Genomic DNA, 20,763 nt, shown 5'->3' with positions numbered 1-20,763 from the left:
AAGCTATAGAGGGATCAACATACAGTAATCAAAATTGTGATTACTGTACTACTGTACCCAAGGAGGGGAGGCGTGGCTTCTTATTTTTTATACTTTACAATGTTTTTCTCCATTTGATGAATGAAATATCGTTAAATAAATCATGCCTAATCTATGTGAGTCATGTGGGTTTCTAGTTGGAGCGTGTAGGTTGTGTTTTTATACGGTAAGTTCGTTGCCTCTTTAGGTTAGGCCTGAGAGATGATAAGTTGGTATGGTAATATTAAGTAAGGTCAGTCAGTCAGGTAGGAGCTAGGCCTAGCCTAGCCCTAGCTAGGTACTGTGTAAACGGGTTAGCCTACAGTCAAGGGCCAGTCAGTGGCCCCAACCCGGTTCAAGCGAGCGGTTCCTATCTAAATTTAGCTAGAAGTAGTACTACAGGCCTAGACCTATCTAAATTTAGCTAGAAGTAGTACTACAGGCCTAGAACTGTAAAATTTATCACATAATTTACCAAGAAAAAAAATCAAAACACATAATTAGATGTCGTGCAAATGACAGAAAATGATAACACATAATTTTGAAACAAATGTGCTCATTTTGCAGTAGCAACAAAATTGTTCAGTACATATTAAAAACTTTATTGCAGACAAAAAATTAATTTTGTATAAGTCACAACCACATTTTTGATGAATAAATAAAATAACAAAGTACATCTTTCTAAATAAATTTTTTAAATATTTCCTTTTATTGGATTTTGTTTCCAGCAAAAGTTTATAAATATCAACAATGTTTCTAATTTAAGCCCACTTTCTTTTATATCAGATTGAATTTTTGGGTATAATGTGACAATGGGTCTTTCTTTTCGGCCTTTCAAGTTTATGATGTATTAACTGCAAACACGAGTTTCCAATTTGCAGGAGTGAGTTTGTCACGCTGTAAAATGTGCCCAAGCATTGACTACCTACATCATCAATCCGCTTTCGTTCCAGCATAGAGGTCTGCAAATATTATTCCAAGTAGATCAAATATTTCTTCATTACTTTCTCGGTTTAACTGTTCATTTATGGGCCTAAGTTGCTTAATAATTGTTGAGATTCATTTATAATGTTGTCCCCCTCTGAGTTTTTTTGACCTTTTTATGGCTTCTCAAAGTGCTTTCTGGACAGGAACTTCGGTTGGCAAGGCAAGACTTTTTTTTATAGTATGTTTAACAAATCTGAAGTCCGCCATTAATGATGATCATTTCAAATAAAAATAAAATTTTATTTCTGGCAAATTAGGGGGAAAAACAATTTGCTAAATAAGAACAGAATTTTATTTTAATTTTTTTTCTACCCTTAAATGACGATCTTTAAAAAAATAATTTCGCAAAACAAGGTATGAACAATTTGTCAGTGGATTTGATTTTTTAAAGTGAATATAAGGATTGATTGTTTAGCCGAGGCTTTTTTTATTCCTTGTTTTGTGTACTTATGTCTTCAAAGATCATTGGAGGAGGGCGGAATAAAAATAAAAATAAAATTGTGTTTTCTTATTTAGCAAATAATTTTGCCAAAAATTATTTAGCAAAAAAAATTATTTAGCAAAAAAAATTACTTAGCAAAAAACTTTAGCAAATGGAGAAAATAAAAATAAAATTTTATTGGTAAATAGGATGGTTAAATGCTTCAAATTTATATACCGGTAATTAAAGTAGGAAGAAATATACATACAGTATCTTATCTTTGGAGATTTCAAGGCAGCGGAGGGCATAATAAAAATAAAGAAAAACTTTTTTCTGAAATTTCCACTTTTTTTCGTGGCGGCGGGTGTGCTAATTGGTCAAAAATAAAATTTTATTTTTATTTGAAATCATCAATATTTGCAGTCGGCAGGTTTGCTAAACAAGGTACAAACAAATTCTCCTTACTTGAGCATAGATATTATTGTATTAAAAAAAATTCACCAATATATGTGTACACTTATTTCTATTGTTGGATAACGTAGTGACTGAAAATTTTTTTAACATTTTTGGTGTAAAATAATGGGTACACAATTTTTCAAAAAATGGCAAACAAAAAAAAAAGATAAGTGAAGAGTGCAATCAGTGGAAAAGCATTGTAAAACAAATTAATTTTCAATTATCAAAAATCTTCTATAACATCATGAAACATAAATCACTAACAAAGTGGGTTTCATTATCACTACACTAGAAAAAAATACTTTTTACTATTGAACAGTTATTTTCTTTTGTGTAATCACTAAAATCTCCTTTTGTGTAATGATTAATTGCTCAAATTATTTACTATATATTTTTACAGGTAAAATAGCTTAAATGTCCTTAAATAATAATGATTATTATTAATAGATAAGCATAAAGCAGTAAACATTTTATCTTCTCTAAATCAGGAATCTTATATATGGTAATTGATTGTCCAATTTAACCTTTCTTTTGTTTAGTGTAGCCAAGCAATCTGTTGCAGGAAACCACCTGTCAGTAGGCCTGAGTTCGCAGCTGTCTGCTTAGGGCTGTCAAATGTTGGAAAGACAACCATTCTAACAAATTTATGTGGGGAGGATGAAAGTTCAATAGTGCCAACAGTAGGTGAGTAGAAGAAGACACTGCCTGATGCATTGTAATACATTATATATTTTTGTCACATTGAAAAAACAGATTAGCATTGATAAAACCTGCAAAATTTAATACAAATTAATTTATTATTATTATTTACATATCTTTATAGTTTACAGTGTGGCATGATTTGTTATAACTGAAAGATAAAAATGTTAAATTTTAAAAAATTAATTTGATACACAATTGATAAAAAGTTAGAAAGTGGCGGCAATAAAAGCATACACAGTGAAAATATATTGTAACAAGTTAAGAAATTATTAAGCACCTCATGAATGTAATTTAATTTATATTTTTTTATAATATTTTTACTGTATTTTTCTTGTCTTTTTTTGCAGGTTTTAGTATCAAGGCTGTCGGATTTAATGATGCCATTTTAAACATCAAAGAATTAGGAGGTTTGTGTAATTAATATGTCTATTTGTCATAGGCACATTAATCGCTAAGCCTGGCCAATCAGTGGTGTACTGGTACTCCAATAGTTACTAGTCCAGTAACTAAACTATGGGTGTTGGGGTCTGTGGGGACTTCTCATATTCAAAACTAATTTTGTATTTTATTCAGTGATTGAAATGTACCATTCCCCAAAGATGGACAGGTCTACCTCCAATGTAAAGATAGGAGCTAATCTCCCTCCATTTTTTACCACGTTTGATGAGTCCTTGTGTGTGCAAGTGAGAATGTACACATGTGCAAGTGCAAGTGTTAAAAATTAATTCATATTAGGAAAATCAATATAGGAAAAAACACTTACAATAGAATTAAAATGCATATTGAAATACAATTTATGCTACTTTGCTCACTAAATTTTTATTGAAATATGTTATGGTATTTGAAAGGAATAAGGCCTACTGTGTCTGACAGTTACAGTATTTACTTAATTTTAAGTTTATACCAACTACTACATCTCTTATGTTTTTATATTCCTATTCAGATTTAAGTTATTGTCTTGAAGCAGGCCATATAAAATATGAATTAATTTATTGTTTTTGGAAAAAAATAATATTAAATATTACATATCAAATCAGGTGCTGAGAATATTCGTCAGTACTGGAATCGTTACTACGATGGTGCTGAGGCTGTTGTCTTTGTGATTGACTCTGCCAGTGCTGAGGACAATATGCAGCAAATAGCAGATGAGATGAAGGCTGCCCTCTGTCATAACCACTTGAAAGGTTTGCCTCTACTGGTGCTTGCTCATTGTCAGGATAAAGATGGAGCCAGAGGCATTGAAGAGGTAATATGCTGCCACATATCACACTTTTAAAGTATTTTAGTATTAAATTATACGCTCGTGTTTTTAAAGGGACAGTCACACTAGTTTGAACTAAATTTTTTATTTGTCTGTTATGTTTGTAATGATTTATTGGGTAACCTTTCTGTTGTTATAATGTAAATTGGTATATTGCAGAATGAGCTGTATGAAAGTGTCATTATCATTGTTACTATAGTATATCTAACAATATTATTATTATTATTATTATTAGGCCTAAAAAAAATTCATTTGTTTGTTCTCCAGCGCCCGCCTCTAGCTCACTGAAAAATAGGTGCAGTGTTTAAAAAACATTTTTTTTTATTCAGTCTGATGAATACCCTTTGAAAAACAAATAGTGAGACAGCATTGCAATTTAATATGTTAATTTTGGTGACAGGAGAAAAACAAACTAAAAAAAAAAGTTTTTGCACCTGCCCCTCCTATACAATTTTTAGCATTAAAGTGCAAACAAACAATTTTTTTAGGCATTATTATTACTATTATTATTATTATTATTATTACTATTATTATTATTATTATTATTGTTATCAAAGAGTATTGAACTGCAAGAGGACCGATTCTTGTGGTTTCGTTGGAACATAATTCTATTTAAAATTGTACTGCCACAAAGGGGCGTTTCCTTAAAACACGAGTTTCGAGCGATAGGGCGCCCCCTATCTCCTGGCAGTACTTTCCATTGCATGCATATGAAATCAGGGCAGTCGGACCTCTTGCAATTCTATACTATTTGTTGTTATTGTTATTATTATTGTTGTTGTTATTGTTATTATTATTGTTGTTATTGTTCTAATTCTATTTAAAGGGACAGTCACACTAGTTTACATAAAGTTTAAAAGGAAGTCACTCATATATTCCTGGTTCTTTAAAGGTGTAGTCACCCTGTTTCACATGTAGTTTAAATGGGCATTATCATTCATGTTTGTTTTTGTAATTTTCAGATTACTGAATTACTTGATCTAGAGATGATTGGTGAAGGACGCCAGTGGATTGTTCATGCGAGTTCGATCAACGACAACTCAACAATTCGAGGGGGTTTTACAAAACTCATTCATTTGCTCCTTGGTACCGATGAAGTTGATTCAAATCGTATATGAACCCTTTAGACACTTTAATATTCAATTTTAAAAAACCAAGTGACTGTTTGCCATTGTATTCAGATGTTGAAATGTAAGGCTGAAGTAAAAGGTAGATTGTGACAAATTATTTGGGTAAGCAAACCGTTGGTTGGAAGTCCTTTGGAATTTTCAGCTGTGGGTAAAGAAGATTATCTGTCCGTAATGGAATATTAACAGCAAACGTACAAGGCTACATATTTTTCCATTCAATGGTTTTAATAAGAAATCAACAGAACAATGTTTCTCTATTTCTGTTCAAATAAACTGCATAGAAACAACAATTTCTCACATGAACCAAATTTATTAGCTTGTCATCTGGTTATTAGTCGCATGAACAATACTAGATCACTGATTGGTTAAATGTGAAGTGTTTAAGATACTTTCACATGATGACCGAAGAAATGCTCAGTGGAAAACCAATGTGTTTGGTATTAGAGAGGTTTGATATTCTGAAACATAATTCTTTAACTAAGTTTTTGTATTTTGCATATCTGCATGCAGCCTAATGAACAAGTGAATATTGTTTTTATTTTTGTGTGGGTTGTATCAACTGACTGCTAGATGGAATTATAGCTTGTCATGACAACATATTACTTGGCCGGGCACATACAACCAGAAGAAGCGTATGTTAAAGAAGTCAGTTGATAAAGATGTCTGTTTTAGAGATCAATACTTCTTGCGTTAGTGCTCAGTTTCTGGCTTACAAAAGCAATTGTCATCTATGTAATAACAAAGCTTTTTTGAACATATAAATTATATTTCCTTTGATTTTAGTCTACTATGATCTGGTAATAAGCCTGGTATTCAGAAATTACGGGTTTCCGACTTTTCTTATACTTCATAAGAAATTACTTGATTGGTAGATATTTTTAGGTTGGTTAATTCTGTATTTGAATTATTGATGCGTTTAGCAACTCTTGAGCCAATCACCAACGTTTTTAATTGTGTACAGTAGTTATATAAATATAGAGTAGCCTACACCAAAACCTTGTAAATTTATTTATGAATTAACAAGTTGCAACATAAGCCAGTTGTCCATAGCAATTTTACACTTTTAATTCAACTTTTGGTACATTATTTATTTGAGGATCCTACACTAAACATTGTCTTATCCAGAGAAATTTAGGAGATCTGACTAAAATGGATGAAAATAAGTCTATTTTGGTTCTTAAAAGATTTGTGTGTTGGATCAAACTACTTTATATTTTTAGTTTTGTATTTTATATTTACGAATAAGAGAGGAATGAATACTTTAAATAACGCTTAAAAAGAATGACATTTCAACTCCATCATGGTGGGTTTTTCGGTTCAGATAATGAGGTACATTCATGATGAGGTAGATTATAAGCAGTTGTATCCTGTCAGTTCTCAGATCCTGTGTAATTCATTTTGACCTTGAAAATCGCACCATGATCAAGTTAAAGGTCCTCCTTTTGTTGTTTTGTTTTTTAAGTATGTTTTATTCATTTGTATAATTGTCAGTAAAAGGTTAACTGAAGCAGTGACTTCGTGGTTAAGATGCTTTTGTTACTGTAAATACTAAATTATGTTTGCATGAAGATGCATACAGGTTGTCAATCTCATACCTTAATAAACCGACTATTGCCATTGTTCCTTTAATTAGAACACCTCTCGAAATAGTAGAACCGACTGTCCCAGGGCACAATGCCAATGTCATCCTCATTCTTTGGAGTCAAACTATGGCAGTACTGAAGTTGAGGCACTTTCCTACTTTGGTAATTCCCCCATTGGAAAGTTTGATGGGCCAAAAGGGAATGACAAGCAATTTTAAAAATTACAATTTTCTATTTTGAACTTTGCTAGTGAATGTTAGGAGTAAATTATATAATTGTCTATGGGTTTTATCTCGATGCTTGTGTTGTACGTACTATACTGTAGTTTAGCTGTTTTTTTTATTACTGTGTGTGCAATTTAAAACTAAATATGTAAAAGAAGAAAAGTTACGCTTTGGTGTATACTGTATTTGAGTGGTTGTTTTTCTTGTGAATGAATCTTGTTTTCCTATAAGTCATCCTACAAAAAGGAACCTCAAATGTGAAATTAGTTAAAAAGACTTTACTACAACCCTGGTAGACCTACTCTAGGAGGCATAGTCCACCTGTACCATATCCGTACCTTCTGTTGGGCTATGTACTTGCCCACCTTCTATCATAGATCACGATTGATACTGACCCTACACCACTCTATTGTTCTTAATTATTTGTAATAATTATTGACATGCAGCATTTTAAATTTTGCTGGCCAAATTTTACTGGCATATGCAACTGTTTTAAAGGTCCGAGAATATCTTCTCAATCTTCTCGATCTATTTATTTTCGTTGAATTCTATTAACTTTGAAATTGCTTACAAATTAAGAAATAGATTTTTTTAATGAAGTATTCAGTATATCAGAGTTTAATTGGCTTACTTAAATAGGCCTATTCATAATTCATGGTCAAATGACAGATCTAACAGTCCAAATGATACTGTGGTCACGTTTTATATAGATTAGAATCAAGTCTACTGTACAGGCTGCTGGAAATGTTATGTGTCTAAATGTACCTAAAAGGCTTTGAGCAAGTTTGAGCGTGCGTGATGTGTCGTGTGAATGTATGTTAGTACCACAGCTGAACTTTAAATATCAGTTAGGCCGATGGAATATGTTGCTATCTGTAATTGATAACTTAAGTGCTCCATTAATTGTTATTAGATTTCTCTGGTGGGAAAACCACCTGTGGTACCTACAGCATAATATGAGGGCTGCGAGCATCACGTCATATGTTATCTTATAGAGCAGCAACACTCTCCAGTACTTTAATTTTAAAAGACTGAATAATCTAACACGATCTCTCTTCGCTTTCACTAGCCAAATGAGTGTTTCCCCATCCCGTACCGCTACTTGTCCAGTGGTGGCTCAGGGTATCACATGCAGGGGACGTTAATGTGGTCTGACAAGTCCTGGCTGATAGGCATGGGGTTTGGAATTGGGGTGGGAGTTGCGGAGGTTTTGCATCCAACGAACGCGGCCACCACTTACCTAGTCACACTGGTAAACAATCTTCCAATGTCACTCATTGATAATATTGATAAGGCTGATGATTATTTCCAAACAGAGTACCGTACGTATACCATATCTTTGATTGTGATAACAGTTACATTTCTATAAAGAAAAAAAACCCGTCAGTACAGTTTTTGAAGGGCTGCGAGACAAGGCTTACTCAATCATTTGCCTGCAACATCATTACCAGAACACTTTACAGAGTTAATTTATTTCTTGTTTTTCTGAGAAGTTTGAATACTAACAAAGAACAATGATCTGGACGGTCTTTCTATTACTTTCTTGTGTTACACTGGCTCAATCCCAGGATAACAGTTGCCCAGGTATAAGTTATTTGAAATGTTTTATTTGTTCATTTGTGTCTTAAACATGCTGAATAATTCTAGTACATATGCAAGTTTTGGTGTTGCTATCCCGGTTGCTATTGGGTTATAAATGACCAGCTAAATACAACAGTCATTAAAGGAAAGCTGGAGCAATCAAATGTGCCTAAAATGGACACTGGTATATGGAACAAGATAATAAATGTATAGTCTTATATATATATATATATATATATCCTGTATACATATGCAATGTGCATGAAAACTACAACATAAATTATATAGACAATATTTATTATTCACAAATGATTGTATAACAATGGTCGACTGGGCCTAGATAGGCTAGGCCTTGTATGTTATTATTCAAACTAGCCACCTGCTTAATGAAATTATGATTTCATATTGAGTTTATCCTTTACTTGTTTTATGTTTATATAACTATGTTCAGTGCTACGCAGCTTACTATGATTTATTATATATAATACTCAAATTAGTTTGCACCTACTTTAAGCCAACTAATAGGTTACAATATAAACCTACATATAAATGTATGAACAACTTTTTCCTTGTGATGTGGTACCGTTGTTTGTTTGAGAAAAAAATATTTATTATTATTATTATTATTATTATTATTATTATTATTATTATTATTTTCAGATATGCATCAGTATGATTCACATGGAGCGAAAGCTGTCGTAAAATACCTGACAGTCGAGGCAACACCCGATTCAAAGGCAGTGACAAAGCGAAAGGTTGTGTTGCCAGCGGGCTCAACCCTACTTCAAGGAATGCTAGTCGCACAGTATGAGGATGAGCTTGGAGAATTTAGGTAATTTTTTTAGATAGTAAAAAATTCCAAAATGTATATATTGTTCTATTATTACTCATAAAGCTGATAATACAAACTCAGAATCAATGCATTATTCTCTATCATGAATTAGTACAAGCTATAAGGCCCCGTAAAAAAATGTATTAGTTTATCACCCGCTCCCTCATCACTTTTGGGGAAAATCTGATTTTTTTTTTCCAATCAACATATATTTTTAATTCAAACGGTCCCTTTTCTATCTTTTTTCAATTGAAAAGCTTAGGATTTCTTGCAAATATGTTTACTGGTACAACAAAAACATATTTTTTAAATATAAATTTGATTCCATTCTTATGACTTCTTATATATGTGTCTCTAACCATTGATTTACTTGTGATCATCGGTAAAATGGGGGCGGGGTTAGGAAAAAAAAAACACCTTCCTCCCTCATCAGTGTTTATTCTTTGATAGGGTGATAAACTAATAATTTTTTTTATGGGGCCTAATTTCCAATTGTTTATTCATCTTGAGAAAACAAAGGGGAATGAGGTTCTTTTTGTTTTTCTGGCACCAATCACTTTTCATATCAAGCCGTTATGCAGCCAACACCGAAGTGCAACGGCGAAAATGGACAAAAGCAGCAATATTTTTATACCTCCTTGATCAAAGGGACGGGGCTTGGTAGAAAGATCCATCGGACAGGGGCTAAGGTAGTCCTAGGCCTATGTCATTTTACCTTATTTGGTAAATATGGCTTCAACAGCAAGTATATAAGCACCAACTGGAGGAGCCAGAGTGATGTTAATAATGCTTATGTTTTATGCAAATACATAATCTGTTCATATGGATGTGATATGACATCATTGTGCCCGGCAACTACACTACTTGAGACAGGAAACATTGACACCTGATACATAGTCTAATTATGAGGCTTGAAAGAGTTTAATGCAGGATTTGAACCCTAAAAATTACGTTGGTGATTTTTCTGCTTAGTACATTTTAAGTCACTGGTTTGCATCTTAATTTCAAACAATCGTTTGATCTTTTTAAATTCTAATTGTAGTTTTAACTTTAATGAGTTTTATGAGATAATGAAGTGTTTTTTAGTAATAACTACTGTAGGACTTCCACTATTGTAAAATAATGTAGTGTTTTTTAACAAAATATTTGAAAGGAATTCTGTGAGACGGGTGCAAGGGAAAAATAATAATATGACTGTGATGATTTCATGCTTATTAAAACTTAAATATAAAATATGTTTAATAATCATCATAGATTTGAAACCAGCTACCATGCGCAGTATGGTCACTTCATGACGTCAATCAACGGCGTCAAGAACAGTCATCCATTCTACTGGACTGTGTATGATGCTGACACCAATACACCTCTATCTTGTGGTAAATATTATAGAGGCTTTGGATTGCATTCTGGTATCACACTAGGTGTAGAGTGAAAACAGGAATTCCCTTCTTCGCCGTTTTATTTCCAAAAAAAACATGACCACATCCATGTTTAAAGAAAAAACTGTATCCATTCCCTACGTAAACGCCCATTATTTTATCCCTGTGAATAATAAATATATTTAAGGCATATGTCATATATTTTTTGTAGGCCATACTAAAAAAACGTACTGGTATTTTCATTGAGAGCTGTTTTCAACAGGATTTAAATCTAAACCAATATTTTAAGGAATCATTCTGTCTCATTATTATTTCTACAGTACTGCAATTTTCATACGCACATATTACATATGTATAGGCCTATTATACACATCTATGTATGAATACCAAATTAATGTGAAGTTATCATTACCGGTTTTACTCAATGATGAATTTATCATTACAGGTGTCGACTCTACATATCCAGAACATGACGAACACTTTCTCTGGAGATATGAAGAATGCTGTACTGAGTAGTATTAACATTTCCAAATTGTAGCTAAAACAATAATAAAATAATGAAGGATTATATTGCATTTCCATATTTTATGAATAAAAAGTAGTGTTGTCTCTGAATGTCAATAAAATTTGAGTATAGTTCCTAAGCATTCTATTCTTTTTTGAAGCATTGTCAGATATGATAACTGACCCTGATCACTTAGCTTAGAGGACAGAGAAGGATGAATGGTATATCACTATAACAAAGACAGCGCTTAGCACGAGATCCGGGCTCATAACATTGATGTTGTTTCGATAAATACAAAAAACAATACTTGTTTATGACTCCGAAAAAATACTTTTCCCCTGTCACACTGTAGCGAATAGAGCCAAGTTGACATTCGTTCGTGACCCGTTCGTAATACGTTTGACATACGTTGTATTCGTTAGCTGACTGTTCGTAGGGGTACGCTTGGGTCGATTTTAAATTTTGGACATGTTCAAAATTTTGAACGTATGACAACGTTCTGCTAAATACGCCATGTATACGGTGAGCATTCGTTGTTTGAACGTTTAGCACGTTGGGTTTACGTTTTCCCTTCGACCGTTGTTCGTCCAAATACGTTCAATCCATCTGAAACTTTGCCATAGCGAATGCATAACGTAGGCCCTATACTAGCGTTTGTCTAACTAATGGGTAACGAATGGCCAACGAATACTCAGAGTATACCGACCTACATTAATTTTCACATGGCGTCTATCTAACGTGCTTGTGCGTGCACAGTACAGCTACAGATCACGTAGCGTTTTTCAGTCTGTGACGACACAGCGGCTGCGAGTATATGCTTTTCTTCATTATATCTACTCAGATCTGAGATGGAGGATGCTCATCAGCGAATCCTCATGGGTCTGAGAGGTGGTGCAACCCCTGCGTTTGGTTCTCTTCTTTGAAGACTGCGAGACAATGGACTTCAGATTACTAAGTGACCAGGCATCGGAGTCACAATGATGGGTAAAAGGGGGGGGGGGGTTAGGTGATCGAGTCTGTCCGGACAGGGGTGCTTGGAGGTGATGCAGCCTCTCGACGGCAGCTATTGTAGTATTGACTGTCCACTTGGTTGGTAGATTTATGTACCTTGGGAGGCATAATGAAGCAATTTTGAACTGGTCTGGCACTATCCGAGGTAACTTGTGAAAAGTGTCGGTCGACCTAGTCGAGATACGTCATGTTACTGGCAGCAGCATGCTAGGCATACATGTAACATTCGCTGGACATTCGTTGTGTATGCTCAGCATTCGTTGGACAAACGCTACGAACGCGCTTTCATTTGTTAAATAAACGCTAGTTGTACCATCAGCGTTCGTTCCTCATTCGTTGGGCATTCGTCTTTTACGCAAGAATGTTTGTTTTTTGCCAAAAATTTGAGCTTATCTGGACTTCGGAGAAAAAAAATCAGTACGCTCGGCATAGTTAGCTCTATTCGATATGACTGGGCCATAAGAAATGTTACTTTTTCTTTCGCATTCGCAGATTCCCCTTCTTCACCGTCACGTTCCCTGTGCTTTCCCCTTCTTGATCAAACATAATAGTAAATTCATGGAGATAAAATGGTAAAATATACTTTGGACGTTAACAAAGAAAAAAAAAGGAAAAGAAAGAAAGCAATAGTGTAGAGATTTCATGGAAATAGAGAGAACAGGGTACATTTTTACGGAAGCACCTAAGTGCCATTCGACTTGACGACTTGTCAAGATAATTTATGTTGTCAAGTCGACATAATATACATATCATGTCGACATGGCGAGATAGATTATCTTGACAAGTCGTCATAGTAAAAATGTTATGTTGTCTTGGCGAGATAGGTTATCTTGACAAGTCGACATAATAAAAGTTATGTTGTCATGACAAGATACAATTTGTATTATGTCGACTTGTCAAGATAATCTATCTCGCCATGACAACATACAACTTTTACTATGTCAACTTGCCAAGATAATCAATCTCGCCATGACAACATACAATTTTTACTATGTCGACTTGTCAAGATAATCTATCTCGCCATGACAACATACAATTTTTACTATGTCGACTTGTCAAGATAATCTATTTCGCCATGACAACATACAATTTTTAATAATAATAATAATAATAATAAGATTTATTAAGCGCACATCTCCACTAAAGTGCTCAAGGCGCTATGTCGACTTGTCAAGATAATCTATCTTGCCATGACTACATACAACTTATATTATGTCGACTTGTCAAGATAATCTATCTCGCCATGACAACATACAATTTTTATTATGTCGACTTGTCAAGATAACCTATCTTGCCATGACAACATGCAACTTATATTATGTCGACTTGTCAAGATAATCTATCTCGCCATGACAACATACAATATGTATTATGTCGACTTGTCAAGATAACCTATCTTGTCATGACGGCATGATATGTATATTATGTCGACTTGACAACATAATTATCTTGACAAGTCGTCAAGTCGAATGGCACTTAGGTGCTTCCGTACATTTTGACAACCAAAATAACATATTTTTTATTAGTAAATACATTTTATTTCTTTCAAATCCAACACATGTCACTCGCCAAGAGACTTGGGAGTAGAGTAATTATTAGTCGTGAGAAAAAGCCCTGCTGTTAGAATTGAACTCAGGAAACTGGAATTAGAAGGCAAGCATCCACTATAATGGGCTTTACTGGTTTCGTCGGTACTAATTCATCAACTTCACACCACTATCAAATCAATAGTTTAGAGTAGGCCTACGGTAGTTTCAATTCCACGGTATTTTTATGCATATGTTGTGATATCACTAGGAGTTAAATTGGAATGGTTGGCACAATGAAAGCAATTAATTTGGGCTCTCAATGCTTAGGTTGTGGTTCATTTCACTTGTGTCCTTGTGCAGCTATCTATCTATTTCACTGTTTAAATTAATTTAACACCTGATATTTTAAAATGAATTAACAGGACACATCAACAAAAAAGATCTTGTTTTAGTTAGCATGGAGGGAAATAAGTCAAGCCTCTTCCTTTAACTTTCAATTATTTATTTGATCAACATAATAATACCGCTGATCTGTAAGAAAATATACAATAAACAACCAAAAATATATAAATTATCACAGAAGCATCAATTAAAACGTGCAAGGAATAACTTTTGCAAGGTTTAACTAATGTAAGTTTTGTAAGGGACAGATATCAGTGGCATCCGTGGATTTCGAAGAGGGGTTGGGGTGGGGTGGGTGCTGGATATCATTACATCCACTGAACTTTCAGCAAGGCGATAAACTACAGGGACGGAGCATATCTTTGACTTTGACTTCACCGTAAGTTAGAAGTTAATGCCTAGGCCTAATCATGGGTGGCGCCAGCGGGGGAGGGGGCGTCGGGGACAAACCCCTCCCCACCCCGCCATTAAGGGAGAAAAACCACAATTTGTCGGGGAGAAAAAATATATATTTGTATTTTGTACAAATATTCGGTGGCTTCGCGCCACACCCCCCCCCCCCCACTATTAATATTGGACTTGTGTGATCCATCAGTGATTAATCAATCAATCAATCAACGTTAAATTGATTTTACCAAAGAAAACAAAAAACAAAATACAATGGTGAGGGACCAGTTCAGAAGCCTAGGCTTGTCTCCGCTGTCCCTTTAACAAACACACAAACAAAACAAACAAAAAAAGATCATAAAAGTACCTATTGATAATTGGAAATAATTTCCTTTTTTAGGAGTTTACTAAAAGTCTTAAGAGTATTTGATGTTTTTAGTTTACTATCAATATTGTTCCATACATGCGGGCCATGGAAACAAATTGAGAATTGGCTTTAAACCCACCAAATGCTACTATTATCATAAATAAGCTCTAGTTCTGCTCTTATGTAGAGATTCTGTCATTTCCTGTTTGCTCTGTTTTCTCAAGTTTCTTCTTAAGATTCCAGGTGTATTTTCATTACTACTAATGGCGGTTAGATTATTCCTTTGACATAAATCGAACCACTAAACGACAGTCAAATTCAGCCGAATTCTTAATCCAGAAAACGGTAAAAACACATCTTTCCTTTTAATCAGTCGTAACTACCGCATTATTTACCTCTATTGGCAGCAAGATGTGTATAAGAGACAGCAGTATATCAGCGCTTTTCGTTCAGTGGTTCGTTCTGCACACGAAAGCGTTAACTGACGGCTCGGCAATGTAGGTCTTCATTCATGAATGGCTCTTATTAACGAGCTTATGGTTACAGTCACGGAACTGTTGGCCAATCAGATTGAAGATAGTCACCGGCCTCCAGTACATAGCTCCTGTCCTTTTATGCGGATGAATTGTTTCGAATAACCACCTTAATTGCGAACTTCACTAATGATCCAATAAATGAGATAAGCTATTTTAAACGGTTTATGATGTCGGGACAGGTTGTGTTCATAAGCACTCGGTTGTGAATTTCAATCAAAGGCCTATAAATCAAGCATTCACAATCAAGCTCAGTGTGCACACGGCATTATAATCAAATAATATGTAAAACAAAGGACCAAGTATTATTTACTCATAGTAAATTTTTTACTATATTTTCTCTCATATAATTTTTTTTTCGGTAAATGATTTGAAGTATTTTGTTGATTTAAAGGCTTAGGCTTAGTGGTCATCCTTAATGTCCTAATTCTCGTTTCTTTTTCTCAAGTGTTATTCTCATAGGCAGTTTATGCTTGAGAAGGCACTTTATCCTCATTGTCTCTCTCAACCCAGGAGTACAAGTGGGTACCTGGTCAACTGGAATGCTAATGCATTGAGCGCTAGCTGCAGAATTACAACGTACATTCTCATGAAGCTGGTCGCTTCAATGGCGTTGGATCCAATGACTGTACATATCGTCATCATTATAATACCTGTCTCTTATACACATCTAGATGTGTATAAGAGAGGGTACATTTTGACAACCAAAATAACATATTTTTTATTAGTAAATACGTTTTATTTCTTTCAAACCCAACACATGTCACTCGCCAAGAGGCTTGGGAGTAGAGTAATTATTTGTCGTGAGAAAAAGTCCTATTAGAATTGAGCTCAGGATACTGGAAAGAAGGCAAGCATCCACTATAATGGGCTTTACTGGTTTCGTCGGTACTAATTCATCAACTTCACACCACTATCAAATCAATAGTTTAAAGTAGGCCTACGGTAGTTTCAATTCCACGGTGTTTTTATGCGTGTGTTGTGATATCACTAGGAGTTAAATTGGAGTGGTTGGCACAATGAAAGCAATTAATTTGGGCTCTCAATGCTTAGGTTGTGGTTCATTTCACTTGTGTCCTTGTGCAGCTATCTATCTATTTCACTGTTTAAATTAATTTAACACCTGATATTTTAAAATGAATTAACAGGACACATCAACAAAAAAGATCTTGTCTTAGTTAGCATAGAGGGAAATAAGTCAAGCCTCTTCCTTTAACTTTCAATTATTTATTTGATCAACATAATAATACCGTCGATCTGTAAGAAAATATACAATAAACAACCAAAAATATATAAATTATCAGAGAAGCATCAATTAAAACGTGCAAGGAATAACTCTTGCAAGGTTTAACTAATGTAAGTTTTATAAGGGACAGATATCAGTGGCATCCGTGGATTTCGAAGAGGGGTTGGGGTGAGGTGGGTGCTGGATATCATTACATCCACTGAACTTTCAGCAAGGCGATAAACTACAGGGACGGAGCATATTTTTGACTTTGACTTCACGGCCGTAAGTTAGAAGTTAATGCCTAGGCCTAATCAGGGGTGGCGCCAGCGGGGGAGGGGGAGTCGGGGACAAACCCCTCCCCACCCCGCCATTAAGGGAGAAAACCCACAATTTGTCGGGGAGAAAAAATATATATTTGTATTTTGTACAAATATTCGGTGGCTTCGCCCCCCCCCCCCAATTAATATTCGACTTGTGTGATCCATCAGTGATTAATGAATCACTCAATCAATCAACGTGAAATTGATTTTACCAAAGACAACAAAGAACAAAATACAATGGTGAGGGACTAGTTCAGAAGCCTAGCTTGTCTCCGCTGTCCCTTTAACAAACACACAAGAAAAACAAACAAAAAAATATCATAAAAGTACCTATTGATAATTGGAAATAATTTCCTTTTTTAGAAGTTTACTAAAATTAGTCTTAAGAGTATTTGATGTTTTTAGTTTACTATCAATATTGTTCCATACATGCGGACCATGTATACAAATTGAGAATAACATAGGGCCTATATATTTATATATTGAGAATATAGGCCTACATAAAGAATACTGATGAATGTTGGATATGCACATTTGTCTGTATAGAATTCGAGGCTAGGCTTAGTCGAAAACAGTGACCATATTTATGATTGAGGAAATCAAAGATAAATACAGATCCGCAATCGTTAGAGCCGAAGTGATAAGAGTTAATATGCGATGTGTCATGGTGTTAAGCGCTAAATCTCTTCAAAGGGGCTTAGAACTAAAGAGGTCAGAGCTTATGTTTGAGCGCTTAGCCAAATAGGCGGAGCCAAAGAAAGGAAGCAGGAGAAATATATTTAACATTTATAAGAATTTGTTTTAAGTGATCTTCTCATTTAGTGAGTCTTTCTCATACTTATTGTAGTACTTATCAACCTGAAACCATGATCTGGACGGTCTGTATGCTGCTCTCTTGCCTTTCACTAGCCCAATCCGAGGATAGTTGTCCAGGTAGAGTCAATTTAAACTTTATAAAATTTTGTATTCATCTATCATTATAGCGTAAAATCATCGTGTAACTTCTTCAAACTTAGGTCTAACTTTCCAAAAAGTCTAATTTCTTTTATTTTAGGACTAGTATTTCTGAAAGTCTAAATTATTTCTTTCAACGTTAGGATCAACTTTTTACTTCACGTTGTGTTTAATTTTGTTTGTAAAAATTAGGTAAGCATTTGATTTAATTAATTCAATTTGCTCTTTAAAAATACAAGACAGAACCAAATGAACATTAACAGATCAAATCAGACAAGGACATATCTCCCTAAAAATATGAAAACTTTGAAGATTAAAAAGACAATAACAAAATATAGAGATATATAAAAAAAACAAATACAGATTTAGTCCTCAATTATCCTTCATTAACTTTCAATATTATTACCACTTCTAATAAAATATATGATAATATGATAATAAAATACAATACAATACAATACAATATACTTTATTCGCAACTAAAAACAGTTGAATTGCACATACATAAGAAGTTTAAAAATTGCCTTAAAAGTTAAAAACATCAAAACGGAGACGGTAAACAAAATTACACAAAGCAAAACAGAGAATATTATCATACTTATTATCAAAGTAATAACGATAATTATAACAATATTATGATTATTATTATTATTACTATTATTATTATCATTATTATATTTATACAATTTATTGTGAAAATTAAGAGATTACAAAAAGAAAGAGTGAAAAAAAAACTAACAACCAGAAAGACATTAATATAAAAAAAAAAATACAATAATAGACCTACTAAAACTAATTAGGCCTAACATTGGATCTTTTAAAATCTTTTAAGGATGATTCTTAGCTATCATTTTAACACTGGATCTTCTTTGTAACCCTCTTAATGATGATTCTTGTCATTTTAAAACTAATCTCTTTTATAATTATAATGCCGATTCCTACATAACACAATACTGAATCTTTTAAACCTAGAATTTGAATTTTATAATATCTTTAATATTTTACTATTGACATGTCAATATATGAATCATGAAACTTGATTATATAAATAGTGGCCTAATAATAATAATAATAATAACAATAATAATAATAGGGCTAATAATAATAATAATAATAATAGGGCTAATAATAATAATAATAATAATAATAATAATAGGGCTAATAATAATAATAATAATAATAATAGGGCTAATAATAATAATAATAATAATAATAATAATAATAATAGGGCTAATAATAATAATAATAATAATAATAATAATAGGGCTAATAATAATAATAATTTGTTAGTCTTGTTGCCGTTATTGCTTCAGTTGTAGAAGACGGACGTCTAATTCGAAATGGAATAGGGATCGGCTTCCTTCTATAATCCGCGGAAATATCTCTTCCTTTAAGAATAAAAAATGAAGTTAAGTTTCAAGTGCAATGTAAATAATTTATATATTCATAATATATGAGCTAAATCTACTTGAAGTTATGTCATACAACATTGTACTTCTGGTAAGGCTAGAAATGAGGTGACGTCCAAGGGGACTTTACCGAAAATATTTTTTCATAACCAGGAATAATATTTTTTAATTCGAATAAAATTCTCTTTTTGAATTTAGAAAAAAAAATATATGTTCTTAAATTTAACCTTTTCCCCAGTTATAGGTTATATTAGTGTGAGGATATAGGTTGATCAATATTTTTCCAATTTACTTACTTGAATAGGTTACCTTACTTTTCCCTGTAAAGCCTACCTGTTTATTAATTCAATTAAATGCATCATGATTACGGCTGAAGTTAGAAGTGTTAATTAATTTGTTTAGCCTGTAATTATTTTATCAGATAATGTTTTATAATCAGTGTTAAGAGAATTTTAAACACACATCGAAATCGCATTTTCAGTACCCGCTAAGAACAAGCTCGGTGGTCTAATGGTTATGACACCAGACTAGTTATATGGCGGTCGTGGGTTCGATTCCCATCCGAATTACTACTTATTTTCGTTTTGGAACGCTACATAAGTATTCGGTATGATAACGCGACATGTAGGGCAATACATCACTCCTATATTGTTTTCCTGGCGCAAACACATCGAAATATTAAAAATATATACATACGGAAATAGGTTATCTTTTTTTCATTTTCAAATTTTAAATAGCCTTTGAAACCCCTGAATTGTCAAAATTTTCGGGGCTTCACCCCCAGGACCACTTTTGGAACCTATTAATTGAAGCTTATAAATAATGATTATTATAGGGCACTATTAATATTATATTTTGCTAGTATGACTAATGCCAAAAAAGTATGAGATAATGTTTCCTTAATACCAATATTGTGCACCCATGAATATATTGTTTATAATGATTACATTGTGAAAGTAATGTTATATACCTTAGGCAATCGTCTTTCTCAATATGCAACACTATGCAGTTGAGTGGGTTTCTCATGATAAACTATTACATAATAGGTATTAATGCCAGTTAAGTTTTAAGTCTTTCATAAAATTTGCAGTTGAGTGCGTCTTTGCTGACAAAAGTAACACCCATAGAGAAAATAGAACAGACTTGCAGTTGAGTGATATTTTAGTTTTTAAATTTCATATTTTCCGTTATAATTTCAAAAATCTGAATATATCACAAGGTGTATATCCCCAAAAGTGCAAAACGCTGAAAAGGTGCATTTTAAAAAATTTGTCAGTTGAGTGGTTTTTTTTTTGGTTTTTTTTATAACACCTAGGGCAGTATTATTATCATTATATCATCATTATTAGGCTTAATGTGTCTATTATTATAAAAATGCTTAACGTTTGGATGTGTTGAATTAGGTAGCCTAAGTCATGGACGGATTGGGGATAAACAGGGTTAAACCGCCCACCCCCTAAGATTTTATTGCTAAAATAATAGACCAGTAAGTTGGCCTCAATTTTAAATTTTAAGACCTCCAAGAATATTAGTTCATCAAAAGA

The 20,763-nt window shown here is 33.4% G+C and overlaps 3 protein-coding genes across 3 annotated transcripts in view; all 3 read left to right on the top strand.

Moving 5' to 3' along the window:
* Positions 1 to 22: 22 nt before the first annotated feature.
* On the top strand, positions 23 to 5,155 carry LOC117104500 (ADP-ribosylation factor-like protein 15). Its single transcript, XM_033245351.1, has 5 exons — positions 23 to 205; positions 2,422 to 2,566; positions 2,932 to 2,991; positions 3,622 to 3,830; positions 4,808 to 5,155. Exons 1-5 carry the CDS (start codon positions 143 to 145, stop codon positions 4,961 to 4,963), a joined length of 633 nt encoding a protein of 210 aa, XP_033101242.1. The 5' UTR covers positions 23 to 142; the 3' UTR covers positions 4,964 to 5,155.
* A 2,983-nt stretch (positions 5,156 to 8,138) lies between these two features.
* Positions 8,139 to 11,218, top strand: LOC117104514. Its single transcript, XM_033245371.1, has 4 exons — positions 8,139 to 8,366; positions 9,024 to 9,195; positions 10,450 to 10,571; positions 11,020 to 11,218. Exons 1-4 carry the CDS (start codon positions 8,297 to 8,299, stop codon positions 11,088 to 11,090), a joined length of 435 nt encoding a protein of 144 aa, XP_033101262.1. The 5' UTR covers positions 8,139 to 8,296; the 3' UTR covers positions 11,091 to 11,218.
* A 6,346-nt stretch (positions 11,219 to 17,564) lies between these two features.
* The window catches only part of LOC117104511, a 7,470-nt gene continuing 4,271 nt past the window's right edge, over positions 17,565 to 20,763 (top strand). Inside the window, exon 1 of the mRNA XM_033245369.1 lies at positions 17,565 to 17,789. Within this exon, the coding sequence (XP_033101260.1) occupies positions 17,723 to 17,789 (67 nt within the window). The 5' untranslated portion in view covers positions 17,565 to 17,722. The remainder of the gene's footprint in view (positions 17,790 to 20,763) is intronic.

Source organism: Anneissia japonica, unplaced genomic scaffold (genome assembly GCF_011630105.1).
Source record: "Anneissia japonica isolate Jap-2015-1 unplaced genomic scaffold, ASM1163010v1 scaffold287600_len331809_cov165, whole genome shotgun sequence".
Taxonomy (NCBI): Eukaryota; Metazoa; Echinodermata; class Crinoidea; order Comatulida; family Comatulidae; genus Anneissia; species Anneissia japonica.
Note: the sequence above shows the minus strand (reverse complement) of the source record. Positions and strands in the feature narration are given on the sequence as shown.

Bases quoted from the DNA above. Each gene is read 5' to 3' on its own strand.
- LOC117104514 (XM_033245371.1), top strand. From the start codon at position 8,297: ATGATCTGGACGGTCTTTCTATTACTTTCTTGTGTTACACTGGCTCAA. The intron at 9,196-10,449 runs GTAATTTTTTTA...TAATCATCATAG, and splicing joins GATGAGCTTGGAGAATTTAG to ATTTGAAACCAGCTACCATG. The intron at 10,572-11,019 runs GTAAATATTATA...TTATCATTACAG, and splicing joins CAATACACCTCTATCTTGTG to GTGTCGACTCTACATATCCA.
- LOC117104500 (XM_033245351.1), top strand. From the start codon at position 143: ATGCCTAATCTATGTGAGTCATGTGGGTTTCTAGTTGGAGCGTGTAGG. The intron at 206-2,421 runs GTAAGTTCGTTG...TCTTTTGTTTAG, and splicing joins GTAGGTTGTGTTTTTATACG to TGTAGCCAAGCAATCTGTTG. The intron at 3,831-4,807 runs GTAATATGCTGC...TGTAATTTTCAG, and splicing joins GAGCCAGAGGCATTGAAGAG to ATTACTGAATTACTTGATCT.